Genomic DNA, 26,763 nt, shown 5'->3' with positions numbered 1-26,763 from the left:
ATCCGTTTCAACACACATTACTAACCTTGAGGTGGTCCCAGCGTCAACAGAATGACCATCGCATGGACCACAAGAATGTGCATAGTGGCTGTTTCCCCACTACTCCAGCGAAGGAACACCTGATCCTGGGACTCAGACTATAGGAGGGGAAAGAAAATAAGTAACCATGAAAGAGAGTACAGAAATAGGAATGCTAGGAGAGATAGAGAGATGCAGACAGCCGGAGGGAAGAGAAGGACTCAAAGAAGATTGAGGGAGATGCTTACCCAGCTGTACACCTCCTCCCCTTCCTTGCTCTGGCGCATGCGCTTAACGTAGCAAGAGAAGATGGAGAGCAGAGCAACCAGCACTGCCTCTGACTCAGCACAGTATGAGAGTTTCGAGAAGAGATGAGACATGATGGTGGAGCGTTCCACTATGAGCCTGGCCACATCCTGCGGGGAGAAAACACCTGTGAAAATCTTCACACAGACACTCCTGCTTCACTCCCTAGCCCTCTCCAGCTTTGATTGTGGGAAAAGCTATTTGCCCACCTGGTCCTGCCCTGGATCAGTCCACTGGTCTATCTTGCTACGTAAGGGCCACGGGGACGTTACGGATGGAACTGCAATCTTTGGGAGGTGTGCAACACTGGAGCAGGTGTAGCACAAATCATCTTCCTTACCTAACAACTGCCCCCTCTGTTATGGTATATCCACATTTCCATACACCTATAGCACAGGGAGTGTTACCAGGTTTAAGTCAGGTGGAAGGTTTGTCATGGTTGTTAGAAGACTCAGAGATCCCATGATTTTTGTTATATTTTAACAACAATCGTAACTTAAGACACTGGGCATGCGCGCACACAGAGCCTGGAGACCAGCCCACATGACTCCCAGGAGGCAAAGAACGATTCAATAGATTCTCCATAAGACCTACGTCCCTATCACTGGGAGATCACCAGGGCAGCACAGAACCCCCACAAAAGGCAAGAAAGTGCTGGCAAGGTACCCTTTAAAATCTGTGAACAATGAAAGACGCCAAGTACCCAAGATGGCCCAAAGGATATTTTAAAAAATTCAGAACTCCTCTTTGTTTACTACAAAATGTGCCTGACTTGTCATGTTGTTATGCCTCACTCCCAATTTCCCAACATTTATCATATACCTAGGTATTAATGGCAAACACTCTCCAGCTGGGTCCAGAGACTGCACTCTCTATCAGGGTTGGGATTTTTTATTTTTTTTAAACCTATCTATAGTCTCAAATTCACCATACTCCTGCGAATGGCTATCCACCTCCCAAATCAGAAAGTCACATGTAGTCTGACCTCCAATGTGAGACACTTGAAAGAAACAAGACACCCCCGCGTGTGACTTGTAAACTCATTAACAGGTGGTTAGTTTGTACAGCAAGTCTCTGGTTCAGTTACGAGCCTGTGGTCGTTATTGTGCAGAGAGGTGTGAGATACAGTGTTTCCATGTGATCACTCAATCCCTTCTCTTACCAGAGAGAGGTCATTGTGCTGCCCCTGATCCTCTATGGGGGCGTGCTGGGATAGGTACACCAAATAAGCACTGATGGTCTGAGGATCGGTCTCCATGTGGATGGCCTGGAACAAGAGGTTTTCCAGTTAGTGATCATTAGACAAGAGCAACAAGCAGTAGCAAATTAGGGAACATCCCTTATCCCAATATATACACACATCCCTTTGGTTCAGTTTAGCATCAATAGGGCAGAGGACACTCTGCCTTCGGAGCAGGCCACTCCTATCCCTGCCCCACCTCCCCAACACCTCCAGTTGCTCCCAGTCACCTTTACCTGTTGCAAGGCAATAGATGTAGTTGCCCTAACACTGTCAAACAATGGCAGCCTCGGCAGGTCTCTTAGCAGCCACTGGTATCCCTGCAGGAGCTCAGAGTCACCAGAATCTTCCTCCATAGGGTGCTCTTTTTCCTCTCTATCACGCAATCCCCCTTCCGACAGCACCAAGGACAGACCCTGCAGGGAGATGTACAATGGACAAAGCCCATGTATATAAAACAACAGCTGGGTCAGCATTTTCATACTATACCATAAACCAAGAACCCCAAATTGAAAACAGAGCTTCAAATTCCATCCACTAACAACCTGAAGGTGATGTGTATGCATCACAGGAAGAAACATGGACTCTGGGTCACTGGAACTGGCCATTTGTGTTCTAGCAGCAACCAAAAGAACTCTCTACTTAACAGTTACCCTGGGAGAGGTTTCAGACTACTGTACCCAATCACAACAATCAACACAGAACACGGGAGGAGAGCACGTCTCTACTGTCCTCATGGTACCAAGTATGTTCAGAGAAGTCTGCAGTCAACAGCAGTTTCCCCATTTACATTCTATTGGGAGTACCCCAAGGACAACTGATGTTGATTTCCCCAAGAGCCCCAGGATCTGCAGTCTGGATTCTGCACGCATAGGATCTGCATCTTAATCCCAGCTTAAGTGAACATACTCAAAAGGACATAAAAAGAAAAACCAGCTGCTGAACAGAGGTGGTGTTTTAACAGCAAACAGCAACAATCAACTTGGTACATTTAGGGAGATCTTGAGGTAGGCTACCCAGCAAGGGTGGCCTCCAATACATATTTACTGTATTGTACCTGGACAATCTGCTTGCTTGGAAGGACAGGACTCTGCAGCCCTGTCTGAGCAAAGCACCAGAGTCATTTGACATCCACGAAACAGGAGAGAAGAGTTCAAATGGACAAATGAGGATGGAGCAAGGTTCTTGCCTTTAGCTCAAGGGCAGCATGCAGAAAATAAGGAACAACAGCTCCATTCAAAAGCCCCTCCATGCCCAAGTGCTGTCTGAACCACGTAAGTGAGAGACTCTGCCCATCATCCCTGGAAAACCCAAACCAGTTACTGTCTGTTCTTCTTACCTTCATGGCCAGCACTCGGGAGGCCACCTGAGAGGAACTGAGGCGCCGCAAGAAGTAGTCCAACACCTCACAAGTGGTCTGCTCATCAGCTCTGGGGCCCAGGAGCAAGTCCTGCAGGCGCCCAAGCAGCTGCCTCTGCTTCTGCTGTCTCTGGAAAGAGACGGTATCCATCCAATGAGATCATATCAGAACCAGGCCACTCAAATACCTGAAGCAACCAACCCAGGAGGCCACTTACCTGACGTTTCTTGGCACGCTGCTCTTTACTTTCTCCCTCCTCCTCTTCCTCGCCTGAGGCAGATTCATCAGCAGCATCATGCAGCAGGAACTCACAAAGACATTGCACTGGAAGAACATCCAAGGAGCCCTCACTGGACTGAACCAGGTCTGCTAGCCATGGCATTGATTGGGACGAGGCCTAGGGAACACGACAGATACAATGAAGGGCTGGAAAATCCAGGCGTTCCTGCACGTTTACCATTGCACTGACTGGTAAGCATCTCCCATTAGTTCTCAAGCAGCAGAAGGCAACCCCCACACTCCAGGGGAGAGAAATAAGCCACTTTTCCTTGCATTTGATTCATCTCCTGCTTTCTATCCCTGCAGATCCCATAAACCCAGGCTTCAGGCCCCTGCATTACTGAGATACCTTCCTGCAACATGCTTGCTCCCATGCTTCCTCAAAGCTCCAGAGAAGCCAGTTCCAGTCTCCCAGATCCTCAGGAAACCCACCTGCCTCTGAATGATGTTGAGGAGAAAGTCTGGGTGGCGGCTGCGGCACAGGAGATGTCCTAAGCGGAGGGACTGATTTAGGCTTTTCACCTGCTCCAGGACATGTGGCGGAGGTCTGCGTGGGGGGCCCCTGCCAGAGAAACAAAGAGGCCTTACACACAGCTAATCCCACCCTCACAAAGAGACAGACACACACTGGGTCATCAGTGCATAAAAGCCACACATGTGACAGAAGGGGTAGGAAGCAGTCCAAATGGAGAGGGCACATTGTATTTGCCCTACACGGCCACCGAATCCTCTTTTTCCTTGGCCAGTCACCACTACTCTACCATAGCCCACCTGAAAGCCTCTGCCTGGAGCTCTCTGCCTCCAAGTGAGATCTTCAGCCTTGTTTCTTCCTGTCTGAGGATGCCACTACAAAGGTGGGAACTCCCTGATTGTACCAGAGTGGAGAAGACTACTCACTGGGGGTCCAGACTGGTGAGCTGGGACAGCAAGAGGCTGCTGCTCTCTGTAATAGTCTGCTTTGTAGATGCAGCAGCCAGATGACCCTCAAATGCAAGAATTTCCTGCTTTTCCCGCTGGGATATTTGGAGCTCACGATTAATCATCTCTGTGCGGGTCTCCTCATCCGTCAGAGTGCAGGGGGGATAGGAGTAATTACTGGGAAGAAGAGGCACAAAAATTATTTGACCTTCTGTGCTATAAATTCTGTGCTGAGCAGAGTCAAAATGCCACAATGTTCTTGGTTCAGTCAGACAGCATGAAAACACTAATGGGCCTTCCAAATGTGGATGAAAAGCCACGCCCCATGCATCCCTTCCTCTCACAGAGCCTGGCTTCACTGCCGATCTGTGACAGCTAAGGGAGAGGTCCTCGCTCTTTCTAGGCTCAGCCCAGCTGCTGTCCAGCAGGTTTCACTTCCGTAAGCTTTGTGCCAAACCTCATCTCCCCCTACCCCTCAGACAGAGAAAGGAAGAAGCCGTCAGGTGCAAACGTGGTTCAGAAATCCGTTCTCTTCAGGAGTGGGATGAAACTGAAAGAGCTAAACACCACTTACTTAGTCATGACCATTTCCATGAGCATCTTTAGTGTGGGATATTCCTCCCAGGCAGCCAACCCTGCAACCCAGAAGAAAAGGGCAGTCAGGGGATTAGACACCCAGTCAGGATATTTGTGTGTGCACAGAGCATACCACACTCCCTTCCCATCCCCGCAGAGTGCAAGCACTCGTTCCCTCACACATACAAACAGAACGGGCACTCACAACTAATCCCCCTGCTCACACTATGCTCCACTTACCATCTGATCCAAATTCCTTTTAGACCCCGAACCCACAGAGCTCTGCTTACGCAGTGCATATGCATCAATGTGGAGTCATGCAACAACAAAACCTAGCCATCCTCATGTGCATCTACAGCTGAGACAGCAGGAGTCAGCAGAGCTCCCTCCTGTGACACATCCCAGCTGTGCTGGTGCTCAGAGAAGTGCTCATAACTCACCAATGTTTTCAGGGTTGAATGCGGCCACTACCAGAAGGAGAGGCCAAGCCTTCCAGTAGAGGGTAGAGATGGCTAGATTTGGAGGCTGATACCTGAAAAAGCCATTGACAGAACCAAGTTATTTGTATTCAGAGTTGCCTGTTCTAATCACTAGACCAGCGGTTCTCAACTTATTACACATTGTGGGCCGCAATGTGTTACCTGGGCCGCAGGGGCCGGCAGCCCTGACACCGACCCTGCTGGGTGGCAGGGCAGCCAGGAATCTGGTGTACCCCTGCACGTGGGTGGGCCTTTAGCACATAGCTGAGCTGGGCCACAGTTGTGCTAATTGGGCCACATGCGGCCCACGGGTTGAGAACCACTGCACTAGACACATTGCTTCTCTGCTTAGCTTTTTGCATTCAGCATTGTCAGAGTCCTGCAGGTATATCAGGTGAATACCCTGCTCAAGTGAGTGAGCACAGAGACCTGGAAGGATCAGCAGCAAATACCCACACCGGCATAAATTTCAGAGCTTCTCCACAGGGAAATTCCGACCAAGTCCAGTCACTGGGAATCAGCTGCAGGGTACAGAGCCCACCCACTGCTCCCCAGAAATTCCCACCAGAGCAACACATTATTACAAGCTTACTCTAGGGAAGGGTTCCAGTACTCTCAGAAACAAGGTGAACATGGGCTAGAACTTTGCAACTCCGAGTTTTGCATCTACAAGCCTCACCCTGGGGGCAGCTGGATGTTCTCCGGATGATGGTAAGTACACAGATTTAAGACTGCATCGATCAGCTGGATTCTCTCCACCCTCAGGACCTCTACATCTAAAGTGGGAAGAGAACGAACAGGTTATAGACATGGGTACTTGGCTGATAGTTCTTAAGCAAACATGCTAATAAGCTGTACTGAAAGGCTAACCTCAGATGAGTCTACTGTCACAGGCTTTGATTGTATCATATGGGTTTGGGAACAATCAAGATGTTTATGGAGAAATCAGGATCAGGAGCAACTCTAAGTAAATATATATTGAGTTTTTCAGCTAAAGATGGGTTTTAAGTTCTTTGATTAGGGAAAACATTTTTCAAACTTAACAAGCACTACACTATTTACTTCTACGGAACAGGTTTAGAAAAAAAATTAGCAGTAAATCCATTCAGTAGTTTAGGAGTTCAGAGAAATGAAAAATGCCCTTTTTCAGTCCAAGTCTGCTGTCTAACCTTTCTGGGCCCCTCTAACTTACAACTGTTTCAACACGTGAAATGATGCAGCATTTAGAGCATTAATACTTTGTGACAGATTCACCAATGAAAATGTGGTCAAACAATAAAGTCTAGTTTTTTCACCTTTTAGACTTTTGTGTTTACTGCCCAATCTCCAGCGTATGCTATGTGCTTTAGAGACATGCTTTGGCACCACCCTGAATTCTCCCCCAGACACATTTACAAACACTCAACACATACAGCTCAAATCATATGGTTATATTCATCTGAGTGACAGCCACACTGACAGAGTTCTTAACTACATCTGGTTGGCCAGGTGATTTGTGAAGGTGATCTGTCACAAGTCAATACTGAATATGAGCTGTAAGGCCAAAAGAATACTTTAGTAAATCACCTTGACTATTTTTTTTTTTTTTTAGGGCTTAGAATATTTCTAATTGACTTTTGTGCTCTACATATCAGTTAAATTACTGGCTGTAAAAACATTAGTTTTCTCTGGGTAATAACAATCGCACTACTTAGCCCATACACAGCCAGTAATTAGCAAATAATAACCCACTGTGCAGGGGTGTTTAGCTCCATTTTGCAGACAGAGAATAGTGCAGGGAGGTGAGTGACTTGCCCAGAGACAGAGAGAGAGCCAGTGGCAGAAAGTTCCTGGCTCCTAGTCGTGTGCTTCAACAACTAGATCAAAACGCTCTTCCCAAGTCTAATGCAGATGCACTTACTACCTGCTCCAACCATTCTGAGGTAGATCAGGGGAGCAGTGGTACACGTGCACTGCAGACTCTCTCAGACCCACATGGAGGGGGGACAGGAAGGTGACAGGCTGCCCACTCTCAATAGGGCGGGAATTGCTACGTCACCAAACCATTTTCGCACAGCATTCCTACCGTCTGCTTGCACAGCTGCCGCCCGCTTCACCAAGTGGTCAGCAAGCTCCATGGCATCAGCAGGGCCGAGGGGAGACCGTGACAAACCAATGACAAGGATCCGCATGAGCGTGTCTTCAAGGATAGGCACCTCAGAGCAGAGGCGCAGGAAGAAGCTGGGAATGAGAAATAAAGAGAAGGCAGTGACCCACTGTCCAAAGAAAGGGGAACCTTTCCTGATCGCAGCCTGGGGCTGGGCTCATATTGCTTGGATGTGGAACCAGTGCCCACAACCCCTAGCTTAGTCACATATGAGAACAAGCCCCCTTCCAGAACACGGCTTAGTTTGCCCCCTGCAATTGAACTTTACAGACTTAGGCAGGCAGGCTTCAGATCCCCAGCACCACACGCAATGCAAGGCCATTCTCTCTGCAGTCACAGCACCAACTGGTGTGGGGATGGGGGGAGGAGGAAAAGGGACAGGTGGAGACTGGAGAAACCCCATCTTCTGAAAATTCCGACAGGGACAAGGAGACCTCTGCTCTGCTGATGTTTTCAAAGACAGGAGGTATAAAACATCCTTATGGAGAGCTTAGTTAAGCACCATAAATGTCTGATTTCTCCTCTCCTTACTTCCACAGCTCTCCCCATGGAAACCCAATCGCAAATGAGGTGCATGTACTTACTTGCGGTCACTCTCAGGGGGCCAGTTGTCCCATTTGTAGTAGGTCTCTGGCTGCTCTGTGAACAGCACCTTGTGAAGACTGCAGAGAGAGACAATAATAAATTCTCAACTTTCGTTGAAACCCAGTGTATCTTTCCCCGGTGTGTGAATTGAGAGGTGGTGGATGGAGAGCCGTAGAGACTGGAGCGCAATACAATCCACAGAAGAATATATCATACAGGTGAGCTTCCCCACACTGCTAACTTGTCCCAACTCTGACCCAGAAGGACTCCCTCCTCAGGCAAGAGGAAAGTTCTGCCAAGACTAACCAGGGGAACAGTTAGTACCAATTGCAATGGCGATGGGTGGTGCGATATGCAGTACTTCCAAGGAGACCCCAATAGCCTTTAGGTGGGAACAGATTTCAGTTATTAACGACTTCAGCTGATCTTTTGGTCCCATTACAAATGCCTCAAACCATCTAATCCTCTGTAGTATATGCTTGCCTCCAAGGGCAGAAAGTCTCGGAGACAGAGCTCTATATAGTCTCCACTCTGTACAAGAGCTTCCCTATCTAGGGACCTTTCCCTCCATTATCAGATCAGATCAAAACACAGGTCCAAAGGGGCTGTTTCCTTGACAGCATAATTGGAATGGAAATACTGTTGAAATACTATCAGAAGCCTTTAGCGTTAAAGTTTGTACAGAAGTGCACGTGAAATCCCGAAGGGAAAGCAAATCCATCTCCCTACCACTAGGCAGAGCATTCCTGCTGCTTGGCTGCTGTGGGGGAGACACTCCAGTTGTCTCTACGTAGCATGTTTAGTAGAGTCAGTAATGTGACTGGGGGGGTTTCCAGAGCAGGTTTGCTAGGAACCGCTCCATTCAACTGAACCTCATACCAGTGCACGTAGTCCTTCGGAGCCAGTTTGCTGATAGATGGAACCACTGTGTGGAGCCACCAGACAGCATCTCGCTGGATGGCAGCAATCTGGTTCTGGAAGGAACGCAGCACCTCCAAGTCTGAAACAGACATACACTCAGGTCAGGAACTATGCACGTATTTCACAGCCCCCTGGGAAGCTGGGGTGTGACTGTTATGAACAGCCATCTCACAAGCAGATGGCTCCAAGGAATCAGCAGTGAATTACCTGGAGAGGCCCAGCACACGAGACCAGCTAACCATCAGCACCCACCACTATTATAGCACACACATTTGGTAGCGGAGGGGGCTTTCTGGTACCACCCTTGGGAACTAGAATAAACCCGGGGACATTTTAGCAGAAATGCAAGGCTAAGACAAGGACATGGACATGCACAGGCAGCAGCTTTCCTGTTAGCCCAGATAGTTGGCTCTCAGGTAGTTTATAATGTTCACAGCTGCTCCATCATACAAAAGCCAGATTTCTGAACTGTTCCCACCACGCCAACTCAGTCCCCCTTTTCTCCTCCTAGTACGTGTCTCCCAGCCACTGTTTTCTATGGCTATTACAAGCACCTCTGCTCTGAGTGATTCCCAGGGTTGACTGTGCATCCAGCTGGTAGATTTACTAAGATGTGGCCCTTCATACCCCAACTCCACCAGCCAGAATTCTCGGGGTCCTCTCCTACCCCCAGCCTCACTACTCCCAGCTGCAATGTTCCCCCGATGCCACTTCTGGATGTTCTCTACCCCACATGTCCGATGTTCAAAGGAATACAGGCTAGGAGGCTTACTCTTTTTCTCTCCTTTGTCCCATGCAATCCCAGCCTCCTTCACCTGAGCCGTGATGCCGAGCATCATGGAGACAGCCAGCAGGTCAGTTATGTGGATGACAAACCGCTCCTAAAAACAGATCACTACGGTTGATATCCCAGCTGCATCTGGAGGATGAGTGTCCATCATCCAAAGGTGCACCCGCTGCCAGAGATGCCTGTAAAATCATGCAGGGTGGAGAGGCAACGCAGGGGTGCCAGTGAGGGGATATTGGGACAGGAAACAGGAAGGAGGGTTCATAAGTCCAAGCAGCGTGGATAGGAAAGAGGGACTGGAATGTGGCCACTAAACTGCAAGAAGCAGTAGCCAAGCCATACATACAAGGAGGAAAGGGGACGACGCATGTCCACCTGAGCAATATCATGGGGGAAATGAGCAAGAGAAGACAGCAGGTAAGCCACGTAGAATTGAAGGGAGAGCAAGAGAGCACTGCATGGAGGGGTCAAACTATTAGAGAAGGGAGAATGCCACAGAGTCCCTCAGAACACTAGCTGGAGTGCTGGGATGAGAAGCAGAGGTGGTATGACAAGACGAGGTGGTACCTTGAATTCCATGTCTGTATACTGGGCCTCCTTCCGCTCCTGCATGAGCCCCAAGCAGAAAGCCTGGAAGTTGATCTCATGTTTCGTCTGTTTGATGATCTCTCGCAGCAGTGCCCGCGAGGCCCGCAGGTAATCATCCTTATTAGTCAGCAAATCCTGGAACACCATCGCCAGGAACTGAGGCCCCAAAAGAGAAGCCCTTTAGCGCCCAATATCCAGCACCAACATCCATGGACAGAGACTAGACACACTGAGTCCCTGCTGGTGTTATCAGCGCACCAGGGCCTGAATGAATTCACTGGGGAGCTCTACTGGGAGAGCCACCGTCAGGGAGGTTTCTCCTGAAGATGACAGCACTGTTAATTACAAAGACACATACCCAAAGTGTTCGGGAATCTGACACTGCCCGTGCACATTTGTTTCAGACAAACACTGTACACAGATTTCCAAACCAAAGGAAATACCCGCACAGTTGGGGAGACTCCATTAAAATAAAGATCCAGTTCAGCCACTCTCCCCCTCAGGTACGTACTGATCACACACGCAACACCTGCAAGGCTCCTGTCCCTACCTTTGGTGCTAGCTCGGAGCTGTGCTGTAGCACTGTGTAGAGAATCTGCATGTTGTTGGGGTTTCTTGCATTTGAAAGTTCATTGAAAATCACAAACTTGACCATGGTACCCAGGTTGTCCCTGTGAGCATTCAGCAGCTCTCTGCAAGGGGAATCCAGAGTTAGCAGAGCATCCCATGGACCGGGGATTTCTTACTATGGGGCATACAGTTCTAGTCTCTCAGCTCACATAACAAACACAGTGTGACAAGAAGGGAAGACACCGCGTCCTCCAGCAGAGAGAAAGGACTGTCTGCCAATCAATCACTCAGTGACACTCAGAATCAACATGCCCTCAAGAAGGGATTCTAAGAGACTGCATTCAACCAGACCTCCCTTCCAGTTCTTTAAACAGAAGCTGGCTCCCTTTGCAAACATTGTACTGCATTCAGACTGTCACACGCTCCTATTAACTTGCTTACCTGACACACAACATGTAGTGGTTGAGAAGGACTTTGGGTTTGAGACGGATTTTGATCAGGTTGGAAATGACTTCCATGTCCTCAGACCCATGTGTGTTGCAGTTCATACAGACTGACATTAGCAAGTCCTGGGCTGGTCTGGTCAGCTATACAATAAGACCAGAAAGAGTCAACAACCAACCGCTATCACACACAAAGTCAGAAATTCCTGGTCCTACTGGCCTGGCCTCCAGACTAGATACAGTGTAATTACAGCCTTCATGGTCAGGAGAAAATACCACCAACACTCTTACCTTTGGGTTCTGCAACCACATCTCAAGCCTCTGAACAGCCATCAGCCGGACCTCTTTATAGCCACAAGTAGCCGTCAGCAGTCGAAGGAGGTTCCTGGAGACGTTATCCATTGGCTGCCGCCGGTTGAGCTGGTCCCGTAGCATGTCCAAGACATATTCTTCCACACTCTCCGCGAGGTCTTCGTATCTGAGGCACAATAATCCCACATTTGCTCAGGTCCAGACTTTTCCTTTACCTAGTATCTGCTGAAACACCTCCCGCACATAACCAAGACCTGGAGAGCAAGGGCCACTCAACAGCACGGACAACAAAACACTCTGGTATCCAGGAGTCGGCACAAACCAATCCAACGTCACTGGGCAGTATCTGGGGGAGACTGTGTCTTTAGGGTGTGCCATAGGAGAGCTGGTTGGGAGATGTTCCCAGCTATCAGCTTTGCGAGAGTGGTTTCTGGATTAGGAGTCTGCACAGAGAGCTGCAATGCCAAAAGGCTCTGTGATTGGGGAGGGAAGGGGCATTGTACCTGGGCATAAGCTGTCCCTCCTGCTCTGGACTCATCTTCTCCTCTGCAATCAGCAACTCACTCTGGCTATCTTCCTCCTCTGCCATGGCGGGGTGGGGGCTACTCCCTACAGACAGATCAACACACAATCATGAATGGACATAACGCCTCAGCAACACCCCTAGCACCCCTAGACCATTCACTAGCACTGAGAGATTCCGCTCCAAGTAGCTCCCTCCAACAGCCTCTTCCCCAGAAGTCCTCTTACCAGCGCCTCTGCACTGGTGTTCAGCCACACCTTGTCACTGCTTTCCCCACAATCTTCTAGGTGGATCTTCCAGTGTGTTGCAGTACTTAGAGGAGCACTCAAATCCCATCCATTTCCTTCCCAAAAGTGACCTTCGGCCCTGGTAGTCCTTGCATCCCTCAAGGGGAGGAGTGGGCACTAGAGAGCAATGAGAGGTGCCCCATCTCACCAAATAGAAGCATGCTGCCCAATCCACATAAGCCCTAACTGGGATCTCCTCTGATGAGCTGTTACTAGACTATCAGGCTAAAAATATCTCTAGGCTCTTCTCGACCACCTCCTTACCTGCACTAAGATCACCTCCACTGCGGCCAACTTCCCCATGCAACAGCATGCTCTTCGGGGGCATCTTTGTACTGAAGGCTGTCTGGATGTTATCCACAAACGTCTTGCAGTGAGGGCTGTCCACCCAGATGCGCTCTCCAAGCGAGTCCTCAATGTAAACCTGCCAGGGGCAAGAACCAGAATATAAATGGGAGCAATGCTGACATTTATCCATCTTCAGTACTTACATGGCCCGATCACCGAGATATGTGCATGCCTCACAATCTTTCACGTATTTATCCTCCCCACAGCCTTGTGACATAGGGCAGGGCTATTATCCCTGTTGCACGATGGGGAACTGAGGCCCAAAACACTCACCCGAGGTCACACAGGAAACTCGTGCGGGGGCAGGGAACTGAATCCAGGTTTCCCAAACCACAGGCTAGTATCCTAACCACTGGGAAATCCTTCTTCCCCTAAACTGTGGGTCTCCCCGCTTTCATAGCTAGATGACATCAAAATATTTAAGTCAGCTACTGCTGCTGACCTAACAGACCTGACTCTGTAGCTCTAGCAGCAAGAATCTCGTGCTTTTAGACCCAGAGATCATGGGTTCAAGCCCCACGGACAAACCAGCCAGGAACACCACTGCACAAGGATGCGCAATCAGGGGAGGCAGCATATCTCAGAAGGGAGAATAGGAAGGCTAGAGAGAGGCAGGGGAGGAGCAGCGTTGCAATGTTGAATGAAAACCTAGCTGCAGACCTTTGTTTGAGAAACATGGACTTCATCCTTCACAATCTTCCAACGCAGCCACCGGTCCTGTTGCATATCTGCCCCCACCTCAGACAGCGACCTCCTTTTTTCCATTTCCCAACAGCAATGACCCACTCTCCCCTCTACAGCATCACAGGGTAGTAGCAACAAGCCCTCTGCTCCTCTCCAATGTCACCCTGCCCTCCCCTACATGGTGACAAGCACAATGACATTGGCCCCGCCCACCATGGCATCACCCAGTGGGAGTGCTCTCCCCTCAGCTACCATGTACCTTGACAAAGATCTCTGGCCAGTTCTCGTCCTCTTCGTAAGCCGCCATAAGAAGGTTACAGGCCAAGACGGACACCAGGCTGTTCCCTTTGGCTTTGAAGTTGATGGAGGCATCTCGCCGGAGGAGGCTACACAGTGCCTGGAAGATGTCAGACAAGAATCAATCCCTCAAAAGATGAAAACAAGGAAACACCTGTGGGTGACACTACAATGTTCCATAATATTTGGGAGTTGTATAGTCAAAACCTGAAGAGAACCTTAGGCCACTGCCTCTGTATTAGTCAGTGACTACTACTCCTGCAGTAAACTAAGTGGGGGGAGGTGTGACACCCTGGCAACCACTTATTCACCACTGTCCTACAATTAGGCTATGTTTAGTACAAAGTATGCCTTGTTAGGTATCATTCTAAAAGTCTTGATCTGGTAGACATTAATGTCTTGTTGAATTTATGTGAAGTTATGAAGTTTGGCTATGTATGTGCTACTGAAATATGTTGCGAGGTTGAGAACACCCACAAGCAGCCTTTCAGGTAGACCAATAGGAAGTTCAAACAATGTTAATGGCTTATTGAGGAAATGCACACAAGCACAAGGATTACCCCAGGAACTGCGTACCATACAAACCTCTCAGAGATAGCACTACACAACGGGAACTGTTTGACCCAGGTCACAGCAAAAGTGCTTTCCAGCAAATTGGAAGAAGATAGAAAAGGGGGAAATGACATCATGACTGCACCTCACTCTCCCTACAATAACACACCTGAAAGTACCGGAGGAAAAGGACTGAACTGCAGGGTGAAGTGCTGGTCCCAGACTAAAGGGATTTCTAGCCTGTGTATGGAAACTTGGTGGACTGCTTGTATCATCAGCCAGGGTGAGATATTACTGATTCAGACCCTATCTAATACTATAGACTTATTTTGAGTTTTGTTTTATTTCTTATGGTAATCTACTTTGATCTGTTTGCTCTTATTTATAATCACTTAACACTTATTATCCTTCTGTAGTTAATAAATCTATTTTATATTTTACTTAAAACATTGTGTGTTGTTTGAAGGAGGATAAATCTCAGCTCATGAACGAGAGTCGGGGCATGTCCACTTTCCTTTGCAGAAGTGGCGGACTGAGTTATAAATTCATACTGGCTGGGTTTTGACCAGGGCAGGATGGTATAGCTCTGGGGTCTTAGGCTGGGGAACTGTGAGTATTTTGGCTGTAGCCTCTCTACTGTCGGTTCATGAGTGGCTGGCCAGAGCATTCATGAACACAGAGGGGTGTGGTCCCTGCCTGTGGAGGTTGGTGTGAGTGCAAACTTGGAGGGCTTTGCAGCTTGTCACGATGTCACAGTTCAAGAGGGAACCTAGATTGGTGAGACAGAGGGCTCAGCTGTACCTCAGTTCTAGGTGGCAGACCCTAGACACAGTAAAGAGCTGAGAGAAGGAACACACAGAGCAACCCATCACACAGTTCACAGTTACAGTTGTATTCATTCAGCCCAATTCTTGGCACCAGGGCAAATGTCACTGTGCTAAGAGGCTGCAGTGCCAATCCAGGGGAGCCCACTGTGTTCAGAAGTTGTCAGCACAGTGAGGTGACATCGCATCACACTCGTTAATCAAAACAAACACAGCTCTTACCTCAATAACACCCTCGGTGGCAAATATATTGGGTTTGATTTTTGCCAGATACATCAGACTCAAGTACAACGTGGGATCAGGCTTGGCTCTGTTCATTTTCAGCTGCTTCGCAGCTCCACACAGCACCCCCTCAATGCGGTCATCATTGCCCTCTGCCTCAGCTGCTTCAATCTCATCCACCAGCACCGTGGGGACAACTGCAATCACAGACAAACAGCTGTCAATACTGATCCCCATGCAGCAAAGACATGTCCTGGGAGACTTGAACAGAGTGGAATGGTGCCCTGTTCACTTTTTTCCACCCATGCAAGCTCTGCTGAAGACTCCTGTTCCCTTTTGCTTGTATTCCTTGATCTCTCTCGCTTTGTCTCTCTTTCTGCTAGAATTTAACCCCATTATTGTATCGAACACCAGGGAGCAGAAAGACCTTCTGCAAAAAGACATGCAACATACAGGCCCCCAGAGCTTTCATTAAAGTGCACAGCTGCCCCCTCAACACATTAGTTACACAACAAAGAGCTATAACATGGGGTCAATGACTTCCCAAGGAGAGACCTTTCAAGTGCCGGTATTGGACATCCACCTGAAGTGAAAAACTAGATGGAGCAGTAAGTATAAAAAGAGAGAGGGGAAAGAAGCAGGGCCAAAAGAAAAACACTATGCCCAGACGGGGGAAGGATGAGAGAGAGTTCAGGAGAGGGAATCCCACCCGGCACTACTGTGTCAGGGCGGGAAGCCTGCAGAGAAAGTGTGCCTGCTTTGCACTGAACACAGGAAGATGTTAGTGTTACACTCCCCATGAGCCTTATGCCAACAGTGGCATCACTGGGGAAGCACATGGAATTCCCCAAGCACCAGCATACAGACCCCAGCGAAAAGGCTTCTCAGCTCAAGTGCTGAGTAGAAGAGCAGGACATGACTATACCCCCTCTCTCACAATCACACAACTCCCGAGCAGAAACCAGAATGTTGCTTTACCTTCAATTGGAATCACAGACGGTTCCTTTATTGAGGGTGAAATGGCCCGTTTCTCAGCCACTGCAGCCTCTGCCAGACGTCCTAGGGCACTCAGGGGAGGCGTGGAGCAGAGTTTGGGGCGTTTGGTCAATCCCGTCAGGCTGGATGCACTAGATAAAGCAGCGGACCCCTCCCGTTTACGCTCAGAGGGCAATCCAGCTGGGGCTGGCTTAAGCAGTGTGACAGCAGCTTTAGAGTCATTGGCCTGGCCTTTCGACCCCAAGGCAATAAAATCTCCTGGTGGAGGATGAGCTACGAAAGGAAAACAGAGATGAGACCACAAAGTCAGAAGTCCCCGTCCCCATCCCCTCCCTTGAGCCACAAACCCACCCAGTGCCCTGGGCACCCCAGGCCTCAGGACAAAGCAATGCAGAGACAAAGCCACGGCAGATTTCACTGGAGGCTGGCACCAGGGGCAGGGCTCACAAGCAGCTGCCAGCCCTACTGGGAGGCCTGGAGTTTAGGCATCAACAGCCCCACTGAGCCACCTAGCTGGGCTCGAGGCACTATAAGAGCCTCCCCTTCTCCCTCCTAAGCTAGTGGCCAGTGGCCCCGCTCAACCCAGGCTGCCGTGATGGGACCCACCACGCTAGGGCCCCGCAGCTCCTCCAGGAGCAAGGCCTGGCCGACCCCTCCGCTGATAAAGGCTGGAACTCACCCGAGGGCTTGGGCACCGCGCTGGGACGGCGAACCGTGGCCGGCTTCGGGCGATTCATGCCGCCGGGGCCTCCGCGCCGCAGCGTCACCTGCAGGGTCTGGGAGTGGAGACAGGGGATGGGCGAAGGGCGAGGCTATGGCTGATACAACCGCCCCGCCCCGGTAACCCAGCCCCCTCCCCCCGCCGGTAACCCCGGCCCCTCCCCCCGCTACTCACCCAGCCCCCCAGTAACCCCCTCCATCCCAGCCCCAGCCCCTCCCCCCGCTACTCCCCCGGCCCCTCCCCCCGCTACTCACCCGGCCCCCCAGTAACCCCCTCCATCCCAGCCCCAGCCCCTCCCCCCGCTACTCCCCCGGCCCCTCCCCCTGCTACTCACCCAGCCCCCCAGTAACCCCCTCCATCCCAGCCCCAGCCCCTCCCCCCGCTACTCCCCCGGCCCCTCCCCCCGCTACTCACCCAGCCCCCCAGTAACCCCCTCCATCCCAGCCCCAGCCCCTCCCCCCGCTACTCCCCCAGCCCCCCAGTAACCCTCTCCATCCCAGCCCCAGCCCCTCCCCCCGCTACTCCCCCGGCCCCTCCCCCCGCTACTCACCCAGCCCCCCAGTAACCCCCTCCATCCCAGCCCCAGCCCCTCCCCCCGCTACTCCCCCGGCCCCCCAGTAACCCCCTCCATCCCAGCCCCAGCCCCTCCCCCACTACTCCCCCGGCCCCCCAGTAACCCCCTCCATCCCAGCCCCAGCCCCTCCCCCCGCTACTCCCCCGGCCCCCCAGTAACCCCCTCCATCCCAGCCCCAGCCCCTCCCCCACTACTCCCCCGGCCCCCCAGTAACCCCCTCCATCCCAGCCCCAGCCCCTCCCCCACTACTCCCCCGGCCCCTCCCCCCGCTACTCACCCAGCCCCCCAGTAACCCCCTCCATCCCAGCCCCAGCCCCCGCCCCGTAACCCCAGCCCCTCCCCCCGCTACTCCCGCGGCCCCTCCCCCCGCTACTCACCCAGCCCCCCCAGTAACCCCCTCCATCCCAGCCCCTCCCCTCGCCATTCATCCCCCCACCTAACCCCGGTATTCACCGATCCTGCCCCCAGCCCCGCGCTGCTCCCAGGAGGGGGGGAGGGGACCTGGGTTGCACCCACCTGCCGCTCAAAGCCGGGCCCGTTTACACCGGAACCGGAAACGGCTACTGTCGCCCTGTGATTGACCCGGAACCAAAACTGAGACTGCCCCTGTCCGACGACTCGATGGCTCCGGAGGGGCTCGGCGCCACCTGGCGGCGTGACGGGGGAACCGTCCCCGCGCGTCGCCACCGAGCGTCCCGCCGCGGGAACTGCCTCCGCAGGCACGCACCGTCTCCGCACCCGTCACACACGAGGGCTGCCCGTAGGTGACGCCCCCTGGTGGCCCGAGGCGTGACCTACACCCCGCCTCGCCGCCAGCCCAGGGCAGCGGGGGAACTGCACCCACCCGCCAGCTCCGCAGCGCCACCTGGTGGGCAACAGGAGGCACCGCCCCTCTCGCTGCACGGCCCCTGGCGGCTGGGCCGCGCCAAGCCCCCAGGACCTGGACGGGGGGGAACCTCCCTGGGCACCCACCTGAGACTGGGCAGGACAGCGGCCGGGGCCAGGGAGCCCATGCATGGCCCAGCACCGGCCGCACTGTGTCCGGAGCCACCGCCCACCTCCTGTCACAGTAGCTGCAGGACAGCGCGGGGCCCCAGGGTACAGAGGTTTCAGAGGAGCAGCCGTGTTAGTCTGTATCCGCAAAAAGAACAGGAGGACTTGTGGCACCCTAGAGACTAACCCATTTATTTGAGCATGAGCTTTCGTGAGCTACGGGGCTCAGCTGGCGGAGGGTAGGAGGGGTCTGGGGTGTAATTCCCAGCTCTGGCAGACCTCCAGGTGCCAGCATGCTAAACATAGCAGGGTGACGGGGCGGGGGCTTGGGCTCGCCCCCCGACTACAATCCCCTCCAAGATCCTGGGGAACGTACTCAGGTGGCTGTTCAGGCTGCCCTGGCCCCGTGGGCTGGCACGAGCAGTGCTCTCACGGGTACATCTGCCCCCACGAGGAATCACGCCTCTCAGCTGCAGACGTACCCTAAATGACTTACCCAGGATCACTCAGGGACCGTGTGACAGCCTGGCCTCGGACCAGCCTTTCCCTGCTGCACTGGGGCTGGCAGGGGAGCTTGCTAGGGTGCATTGCACAGTACTGCTGAATGAATCTGCACAATCCGGGCTTCTCCCGTCATTTCCCCTGCTCCGATCTTGGCACATATTGCACAGGGCAGAGTCTGTTACATGCAGCCTCAGACCAGGGCGGCTTCATTATTATTGGAATCAAGGTTGTACCAAGACCCCCATCAAGGATCAGGGCCCCATTGTGCTGGCACCAGCCGGACCTGCACTAGAGCCAGCCCTGTCCCAGGGGATGCACCGGCTGCATCATGACAACACATAACAGGCAGAGGGGACACACCAAAGGGGGCGGGGGGGAAGTCACAGTCATGGGATGGACGCAGCCGGGCCCACATGGGGCACTGCAGACAGGTAGGGTGTGCAGTGAATGCCAGGACAGACTCACCCTGCCCCAGAAACAACAGCCAGACAGCAGCCACCTCTACTTGCCTTTATTCATCCCGGACAGAGCGGCACCAGGAGCGTTCAGGGGCCTTTCCCTAACTTCTCCCAGCACTGCCACCCGTGTCACAGCCAGACCCGGCGTGGGGCGGCTCTCAGCTTCCTTCTGAAAATCCCACCACTGTTGCTAGCGCTGAGGCTGCTCCCGCAGTGCCATGGGAGCCTGGTGGGCCGCCATGGAGCCCCTGTGTACACAGTGCTTCCCTCCCTCCCCCCCGGGTGCTGCAGTACTGTCCGTAATGCAGGGACATCTGGCTGGAGGAAGGTCAGCGCTGACGTGGCCTGCCGGTTGGGCAGTATAGCACACCCCCCACCCCAGCACGCTGATGCCCTCTGGGATGCACCGTGCCAGCAGGTTGTGAAAGCCGGGTCACAGGAGACGTTGCTGTGCTGCTGGTGTCAGGAGACAGGCGAACAGAACGGCTGACCAGAGCCTCTCACCAGGCCCCAGAGCCACAGTCCTGGGCATGGGACAGCCGAGTCTTTAAACACAAACCCTGCGTCAAGGGCCAAGGCAGAGAGCGTCTTCGGCAGAGCTCGGGAGCGTCAGCAGGGCAGAGTTTTGGCTCTCGCTGCCCTGCAGGAGCAGTCCCCTGGGGACAGGGAGAGCCAGGAAAGGCAGGCTGAGCTCGGGCACAAAGCAGCTGTGGAATCCAGTCTGTGTCCAAACCGATGTGGGCAGGAGACAGCCCTGAACTGGGACCCGGAACCAGCCAGCAGTGGCACAGAGCGGCACCCCACAGCCAGGGCCTTGGCGTGCGCATGGATGCCCAGAAACTCCTCCCTATCCCCACCCCCGCACAGAGACACATGGACGGACGGAGAAACCTCCAGAGCCCAGCTCCAGGCGCGTGCGGCAATCACAGCCAGTGGATGGAGAATCCCTGGCTGAGGTTGAGGTTGAGGTCGCTCACCGTGAGAACCTGCAGTACACGGAGAAACTCAAGCTCAAAGTGGGACATGGGGGCCCATGCAGCACACAGCGCTGGGCTGGGTGCACCCCCCCCATCACAGCTGGAGCACACGCCACGCTGCCCTGTGACGTAACAGCTGATGGTTTGGGGCTGGGGGGGGCAGAGCAGACGGGTGCTAAGGGGCAGTGCAGGGCAATGGGCTAGAACAACCTTCAGCATCTGCACCTGCCCACTCAGTGAGCGCTTCCAAGTGCTGTGCAAACAATGAGCTGAGCTCACAGCTCCGCTGGAGAGGGGCCCATGCAACTAGCCCCCTGGGGCACGAGGCACAGCGAGCCCGGCAGCGCTGGGGATGGAACCCAGGCATCCTGACTCCCACTGCCCTGCTCTAACCCCTAACAGCCCTTCCCCGCTCCCAGTTCCCCCACTCGGCGCACAAGCCCAGTCCAGAGCAGGGAGCAGCACCAGGTGCTCTGGGTAACCCCCAGACCGGGGTCTCGGAGGGCAGGGCCAGTGGGGTGAGGCCAGCTGCCAATGGGCAACAGAGGAGGAAGCTGAAGTGCCTGCCCTTCTGCACGGTCCCGCAGGACAGAAATGTGACCCTGTCAGAGCCAGAGCAGAGTGTGTGGCTTGAGGAAGGAGCCCGTCATCCCTGGGTGGGGGAGGGCACGTGGGGGGCTGGTGGGGAAGGAGCCAGTCATCGCTGGGCGGGGGAGGGCACGCGGGGGGCTGATGGGGAAGGAGCCAGTCATCGCTGGGCGGGGGAGGGCACGCGGGGCGCTGACAGGAGAAGGAGGCGGGTGTCGCTGGGCAGGGGAGGGACATACCAGGCGCTGGCGGGGGCTGAGTTACCTGGTTCTCCAGGTAGGAGAAGGGATTCTCTTTGCCATTGACGGTGACCCTGCTGGGCTCGTCCCGGACCCCATAGACACTCAGCACATCCACAGTGATGTAGGTGGCTTCCACGTTGGCATGAAGGACAGTGGAGGTGAAGATGTTCTAGGCGAGATGCCGAGAGGTGGGGCCTGCTGTCGTCCAGACTAAGTGGACGTCGGTAGCCACGGCTACAGCACCTGTACCCACACCTGAGGACAGCCCCAGCCCTCCACTGCTCCTGTTGGCCACGCCCTGGCTATCACACAGTCACCTCCCCTCCCCACCGCCCACGTGTGCAATTCGGGCTGCTCTGCTCCCCAGCCCCTCGGGCACTGAGACAAGCACACTGAGCCCAGCGCTCTCCAGCAGAGGGCACTGGTCACAGGCCCCAGTCTCAGCTCCCGCAGCTGGCCAGGTCCAGAGACCCGAGTCCAGAGACCACAGCCCCATTCAGGCAGGAGGATGCTGTACCATCTGCACCCCCACAATGGGCCAGGTGGCTCCAGCTGCCTGGGGCCAGAGCAAGCCTGTGGCTCTGGAAAGTGGGGGTGGGGGGTAGCGCATTCCACCCCCGAGCTGGGGTCCCCTACCTGTGTGACGTTGAACACCAGGTAGGAGTAGTCACCCCTCTCGAAGGTGTCCAGGCTCTCGCCGTCATCCCAGAAGAGGTCCCCCCAGGCGCTGGCATTCTGGGACAGGGCTGCGATCAGGTGCAGGGAGTTCCCGCTGCTCACCCAGGTGGTGCTCCCAGGTTTCTGGGGTTCAAGAGAGCAACTGCTGAGACCAGGCACTCCACTGAGGGGGGCCCCCCTCGTTCTCCAGGTGTAGAGGACCGGACACGGGGCAGGCCATGGCAGTGAATACGCAACAGAGTGGAGACAATGGCCCAGACAGCACGGATCCTGCCCCCGCCCTCCCACCAGTTTGTGCCAACGGAGGCATCTCAGGAAAGCTCCTGACCCTGACCCCTGAGGAGCGTCACGTTCTTGGCTGCAGCACGGAGACCAGCCCTGTAAGGGCAGCCTCCTGGTGCGGCAGACAGTCCCGCGCATCCTGGGCAGGGTGAGCGACTCTCCTGACATGCCCTGGAGCCGGGCAGCAGGCAGCCAGACGCAGGGATCTGGAGCATGGGACGAGGGTTATTCCTGTGCCCCGGGGTGGTGCTCCAGATGCAGCAGGGAGAGCAGCCTCACCTGGGTGGGGAGAATGGCGCCCTCCCAGATGTGCAGGTTGATGTGGTCCAGCGGAGCAGCCATCTTCAGGCTCTCCCCACTGCTGTTCACAGAGGAGCCCTGCAGAGGCAGTGAGAGACACACAGAGTGTAGACAGCAGGGTGGGCAAGAGGGAGTGGCTGTCTGTCCACGGGTCTGGAGACCACCCCCTCCCCGAGGCCACAAGCACCAGCCAGGCCCATATCCACCACACATAGGGGGCAGGGGGAGAGCAGGCCACGGGCACTGGCCCTGGGACTCATACACTGCACAGGCCATGGGCACTGGCGCATCTCACACCCACCACACACAGGGCACGGGGAGCACAGGGCATGGGCATCAATCCAGGGGAGCACAGACATGGGCATGCAGAGCAGGGGGCATGCAGACCATGGCCACCGGCCCGGGGCTCCTACACACACAGGGCTGGGGGAGTGCAGAGGTGGAAGCGTGGAAGCAAGGGTGCAGAGCCGCACAGGGCGGGAGGAGAGCAGAGGCAGGAGCACAGACGTGCATGGGGCACAGGGAGCGCAGAGGCAAGAACGCAGAGGCAGGAGAGCAGATGTGCATGGGGCACAGGGAGCGCAGAGGCAGGAGAGCAGACGTGCATGGGGCACAGGGAGCGCAGAGGCAGGAGAGCAGACGTGCATGGGGCACAGGGAGCGCAGAGGCAGGAGAGCAGACGTGCATGGGGCACAGGGAGCGCAGAGGCAGGAACGCAGACGTGCATGGGGCACAGGGAGCGCAGAGGCAGGAGAGCAGACGTGCATGGGGCATAGGGAGCGCAGAGGCAGGAGAGCAGACGTGCATGGGGCACAGGGAGCACAGAGGCAGGAGAGCAGAGGCAGGAGAGCAGACGTGCATGGGGCACAGGGAGCGCAGAGGCAGGAGAGCAGACGTGCATGGGGCACAGGGAGCGCAGAGGCAGGAGAGCAGAGGCAGGAGAGCAGATGTGCATGGGGCACAGGGAGCACAGAGGCAGGAACGCAGAGGCTGGAGAGCAGACGTGCATGGGGCACAGGGAACGCAGAGGCAGGAGAGCAGACGTGCATGGGGCACAGGGAGCGCAGAGGCAGGAGAGCAAAGGCAGGAGAGCAGATGTGCATGGGGCACAGGGAGCACAGAGGCAGGAACGCAGAGGCAGGAGAGCAGACGTGCATGGGGCACAGGGAGCGCAGAGGCAGGAGAGCAGACGTGCATGGGGCACAGGGAGCGCAGAGGCAGGAGAGCAGACGTGCATGGGGCATAGGGAACGCAGAGGCAGGAGAGCAGACGTGCATGGGGCATAGGGAACGCAGAGGCAGGAGAGCAGACGTGCATGGGGCACAGGGAGCGCAGAGGCAGGAGAGCAGACGTGCATGGGGCATAGGGAACGCAGAGGCAGGAGAGCAGACGTGCATGGGGCACAGGGAGCACAGAGGCAGGAACGCAGAGGCAGGAGAGCAGACGTGCATGGGGCACAGGGAGCGCAGAGGCAGGAGAGCAGACGTGCATGGGGCACAGGGAGCACAGAGGCAGGAACGCAGAGGCTGGAGAGCAGACGTGCATGGGGCGGGAGGAGAGCAGAGACAGGAGCGCAGAGACGCACGGGGCAGAGGGAACACACAGGCGGGAGCACAGACACACACAGGGCAGGAGGACATGCTCAGAAACGAGGCAGTGGCCATAACCCTTTCCTGCAGTCTCTGATGGTGGCAGTGGTGCCCACCGGCTGGTCTGCAGGTGACTGTCTGGGAAGGACCTTCTCCGACCCTCCGATTTCTGCTCTCCTCAAGACCAAGCCCAGGGGACAGGACAGGAGGCTATTGTGAGCTCCCATCCCAGGGAAGAGCAGATCGACAGGCAGGGCAGGTCAGAGGTGCACTGGCCACTCCTGCCCCGCTCCCTCCCCATCCCCTCTGGCACAGGGACCCACGCCTGCTCTGATTTCTGATGCAGTCGGCACCCCGGTTGCTTTCACAGGCTGCAGGGCTCTGTCAGATGAGGGGCCCTTTGCAGCCAGGGTCTCCATAGCCCTTGGGTAGGGAAATGCACAAATCCATTGTCCCACCTCCCAGCATGCACTGCTCCTTACCGTGTAGTAATCGTACCACACCCCTCTGGGGAAGTAGCCAATCACAGAGTCCACTCCGGGCTCCAGCACAGGTGTCACCAACAGGCTCCGCCCCCACAGAAACTGCTTGTCAACTGAGTACGTGATCACGTCCTGCGGAAACCTACAGCGGGAAGAGGGCGCCTCGGAGCTGACCTGCTGATGCCACTGACCTCTGGGCCCTGCAGCCTGAACGAGGCCAGTGCCCCCGAACCTCAGCACCAACAGGGGGTAGCAACTGCCTGTATTAGCGGCACCACAGTCGGTGACTTCATGCCTGCTTGTAGATCCATGGCATCAGCTTTCATGGATCCTGCCTGTGGGTAAGAAGGGCTGGGGCCAGGCCCACCCACAGAAAGGAGTGGAGGGGCCCCATGGGTCAGAGAGTGCCTGCCAGGGGAAGGGAGGGGGGCTGTGTTCACCTGGGGGAAGGGAGGGAGGCAGGCATGCCCACCAGGGGTCAGGGGGCCATGCCCCGCTGTGGGTCGCCCGTGGGGCAGGAAACCATCCAGAGCGGTCAGAGGAGTTTCTTACTCGAAGAACAAGGGTCGAGCGACGGTGTGGCCCTGCAGGTGTGCCCGGTGGAAGAGCGTGTAGAGGAAGGGCAGCAGGGCGTAGCGCGTCAGCAGCACCTCCTTCATGGCCGTCCGCGCCACTGAGCCGAACGCCACCGGATCCTGGGCCTGGACAGGCCAGACAACCAGAGTGTCAACAGGCAGGACAGACGGACAAACGGGCTCTACCAGGAGTCTGTCCCAGGGAGCTGCAGAGAACGGACGACCAACACCCCTTGACCGCTCCCAGCAGCAACCATCCCCCTGTCCCCAACTAGCAGCGACCTCTCCTTACTGCTCTGGGCCCTTCCCCCATTCAAATGCAGCTCTCCGAGGATGGCATCAGCCCTAGAGCCCCCATGGGTGCTGCGGTCCCTTGGGAGGGAGCCTCCCGGTTACCTTTTCATTCTCGGTGTTGTGGTTTCGGGCGAAGGGGTAGAAGGCTCCGAGCTGCATCCAGCGGGTGCATAGCTCCTCCGAGGTTGTGCCGGAGAACCCACAGATGTCTGCCCCAACCAGCGGGATCCCAAAGAGATTGAAGCTCAGCACCCCTGCAAACACAGAGGCATGGAGTCCAGAAGCAGCCAGGGACATCTGGAGAGGATCTCCCCGATCCTCCTCGGGACAACACTCAGACGGATGCGCTGTGCTGTTCCCTTGTACAGACTGCGACACGTACACGGCTGGGAACATGCCTGGGGAGGGTTACCTCTCACCCACCGCAGGACCAAACAGCTGCCACGATGCCTGCGAGCTGGCAGCCAGCTCCCATCGCAGCCAGTCCTGGTGCTGGGAGCAGACTCCAGACCCTCGGCTGCCCTCCCAGAAGGTAACAGCGAAAGGCCCCATCTCAATTACAAGCCAGCGATAAGATGTAATTCCCCATGGCTATTTAATGGAGGAGCTGCTGCCCAGCACGTGGGAAGGGAGGAGCCAGCACGACCAGGGAAGACGCAGGCCAGTCTCTGGGGGCGATTCTGTCCCCAGCGGGTGAAGGCTGGTGTCTGAGAGGCCTGCCTGTTGCCAGGAGAGCCGCTCACCTGGGACTGACCAGTACATGTCTTTCCACTTGCTCCTGTTGTCACCGAGCCAGTGTCCCGAGTACCTGCCCTGGCTGGGGAAGGTGGAACGAGAAATCACAAGTGGGCGCTTCCCTCGGATCTGGATCAAGGCGCTGAAAGACAAGGTGGAGACTTGGATACCGGGAACAGGCGGGGGCAACTGTGAGACTCAAAACCAAGGGTACAGCCAGTGCAGTGACTCAGGGCAGCAGCCAGCCCCTGCTCCACACCCAGTGCGACTCTGAGACCCAGCCTGGCAAGGCGAGGAAACCACCGGGAGGAACCAGCCGCCCCAGCCTCACCAATGGGAGCTGCATGAAAACCATGAGGAGGACACAGGTCTAGGGCAGTCCCAGGACTTCTCTTGTGTAGCCCCAAACTCCATGAACCGGAGAGGTGGGGGTACTCTCCCCTTCACCAGTCCCTGAGGCTTCAGACTCTGTTAAACTCCCGCCCCTGGGCTGTGAATGCAGCGTGGGGG

General features: G+C 55.0%; 2 protein-coding genes across 6 annotated transcripts in view; both read right to left on the bottom strand.

Moving 5' to 3' along the window:
* The window catches only part of INTS1 (integrator complex subunit 1), a 35,604-nt gene extending 17,488 nt beyond the window's left edge, over positions 1-18,116 (bottom strand). For 2 of the 3 annotated variants that reach the window (XM_077829180.1, XM_077829181.1), the window contains exons 1-26: positions 18,073-18,116; positions 16,941-17,037; positions 16,244-16,534; positions 15,266-15,462; positions 13,630-13,767; positions 12,603-12,762; positions 12,032-12,137; positions 11,508-11,694; positions 11,215-11,360; positions 10,754-10,895; positions 10,183-10,359; positions 9,601-9,709; positions 8,787-8,907; positions 7,907-7,984; positions 7,242-7,396; positions 5,856-5,952; positions 5,138-5,229; positions 4,696-4,756; positions 4,101-4,298; positions 3,636-3,765; positions 3,142-3,321; positions 2,904-3,053; positions 1,801-1,980; positions 1,487-1,591; positions 267-434; positions 26-137 (exon numbers count right to left, since the gene is read on the bottom strand). In XM_077829180.1, coding sequence (XP_077685306.1) covers positions 26-137; positions 267-434; positions 1,487-1,591; positions 1,801-1,980; positions 2,904-3,053; positions 3,142-3,321; positions 3,636-3,765; positions 4,101-4,298; positions 4,696-4,756; positions 5,138-5,229; positions 5,856-5,952; positions 7,242-7,396; positions 7,907-7,984; positions 8,787-8,907; positions 9,601-9,709; positions 10,183-10,359; positions 10,754-10,895; positions 11,215-11,360; positions 11,508-11,694; positions 12,032-12,137; positions 12,603-12,762; positions 13,630-13,767; positions 15,266-15,462; positions 16,244-16,534; positions 16,941-16,998 — 3,538 coding nt within the window. In that variant the 5' untranslated portion in view covers positions 16,999-17,037; positions 18,073-18,116. Of the gene's footprint in view, positions 1-25; positions 138-266; positions 435-1,486; positions 1,592-1,800; positions 1,981-2,903; positions 3,054-3,141; positions 3,322-3,635; positions 3,766-4,100; positions 4,299-4,695; positions 4,757-5,137; positions 5,230-5,855; positions 5,953-7,241; positions 7,397-7,906; positions 7,985-8,786; positions 8,908-9,600; positions 9,710-10,182; positions 10,360-10,753; positions 10,896-11,214; positions 11,361-11,507; positions 11,695-12,031; positions 12,138-12,278; positions 12,402-12,602; positions 12,763-13,629; positions 13,768-15,265; positions 15,463-16,243; positions 16,535-16,940; positions 17,038-18,072 lie in introns of those variants that run through there. The other variant, XM_077829182.1, reaches the window with a different exon arrangement.
* A 1,441-nt stretch (positions 18,117-19,557) lies between these two features.
* The window catches only part of LOC144270910 (lysosomal alpha-glucosidase-like), a 28,804-nt gene continuing 21,598 nt past the window's right edge, over positions 19,558-26,763 (bottom strand). For all 3 annotated transcript variants that reach the window (XM_077827850.1, XM_077827851.1, XM_077827849.1), the window contains exons 13-20: positions 26,262-26,395; positions 25,621-25,772; positions 25,202-25,350; positions 24,650-24,791; positions 22,558-22,656; positions 21,955-22,119; positions 21,341-21,487; positions 19,558-20,497 (exon numbers count right to left, since the gene is read on the bottom strand). In XM_077827850.1, the coding sequence (XP_077683976.1) occupies positions 20,435-20,497; positions 21,341-21,487; positions 21,955-22,119; positions 22,558-22,656; positions 24,650-24,791; positions 25,202-25,350; positions 25,621-25,772; positions 26,262-26,395 (1,051 nt within the window). In that variant the 3' untranslated portion in view covers positions 19,558-20,434. The remainder of the gene's footprint in view (positions 20,498-21,340; positions 21,488-21,954; positions 22,120-22,557; positions 22,657-24,649; positions 24,792-25,201; positions 25,351-25,620; positions 25,773-26,261; positions 26,396-26,763) is intronic.

This window comes from Eretmochelys imbricata, chromosome 10 (genome assembly GCF_965152235.1).
Source record: "Eretmochelys imbricata isolate rEreImb1 chromosome 10, rEreImb1.hap1, whole genome shotgun sequence".
NCBI classification, from domain to species: Eukaryota; Metazoa; Chordata; order Testudines; family Cheloniidae; genus Eretmochelys; species Eretmochelys imbricata.
This window is presented reverse-complemented; position numbering and strand designations above follow the sequence as displayed.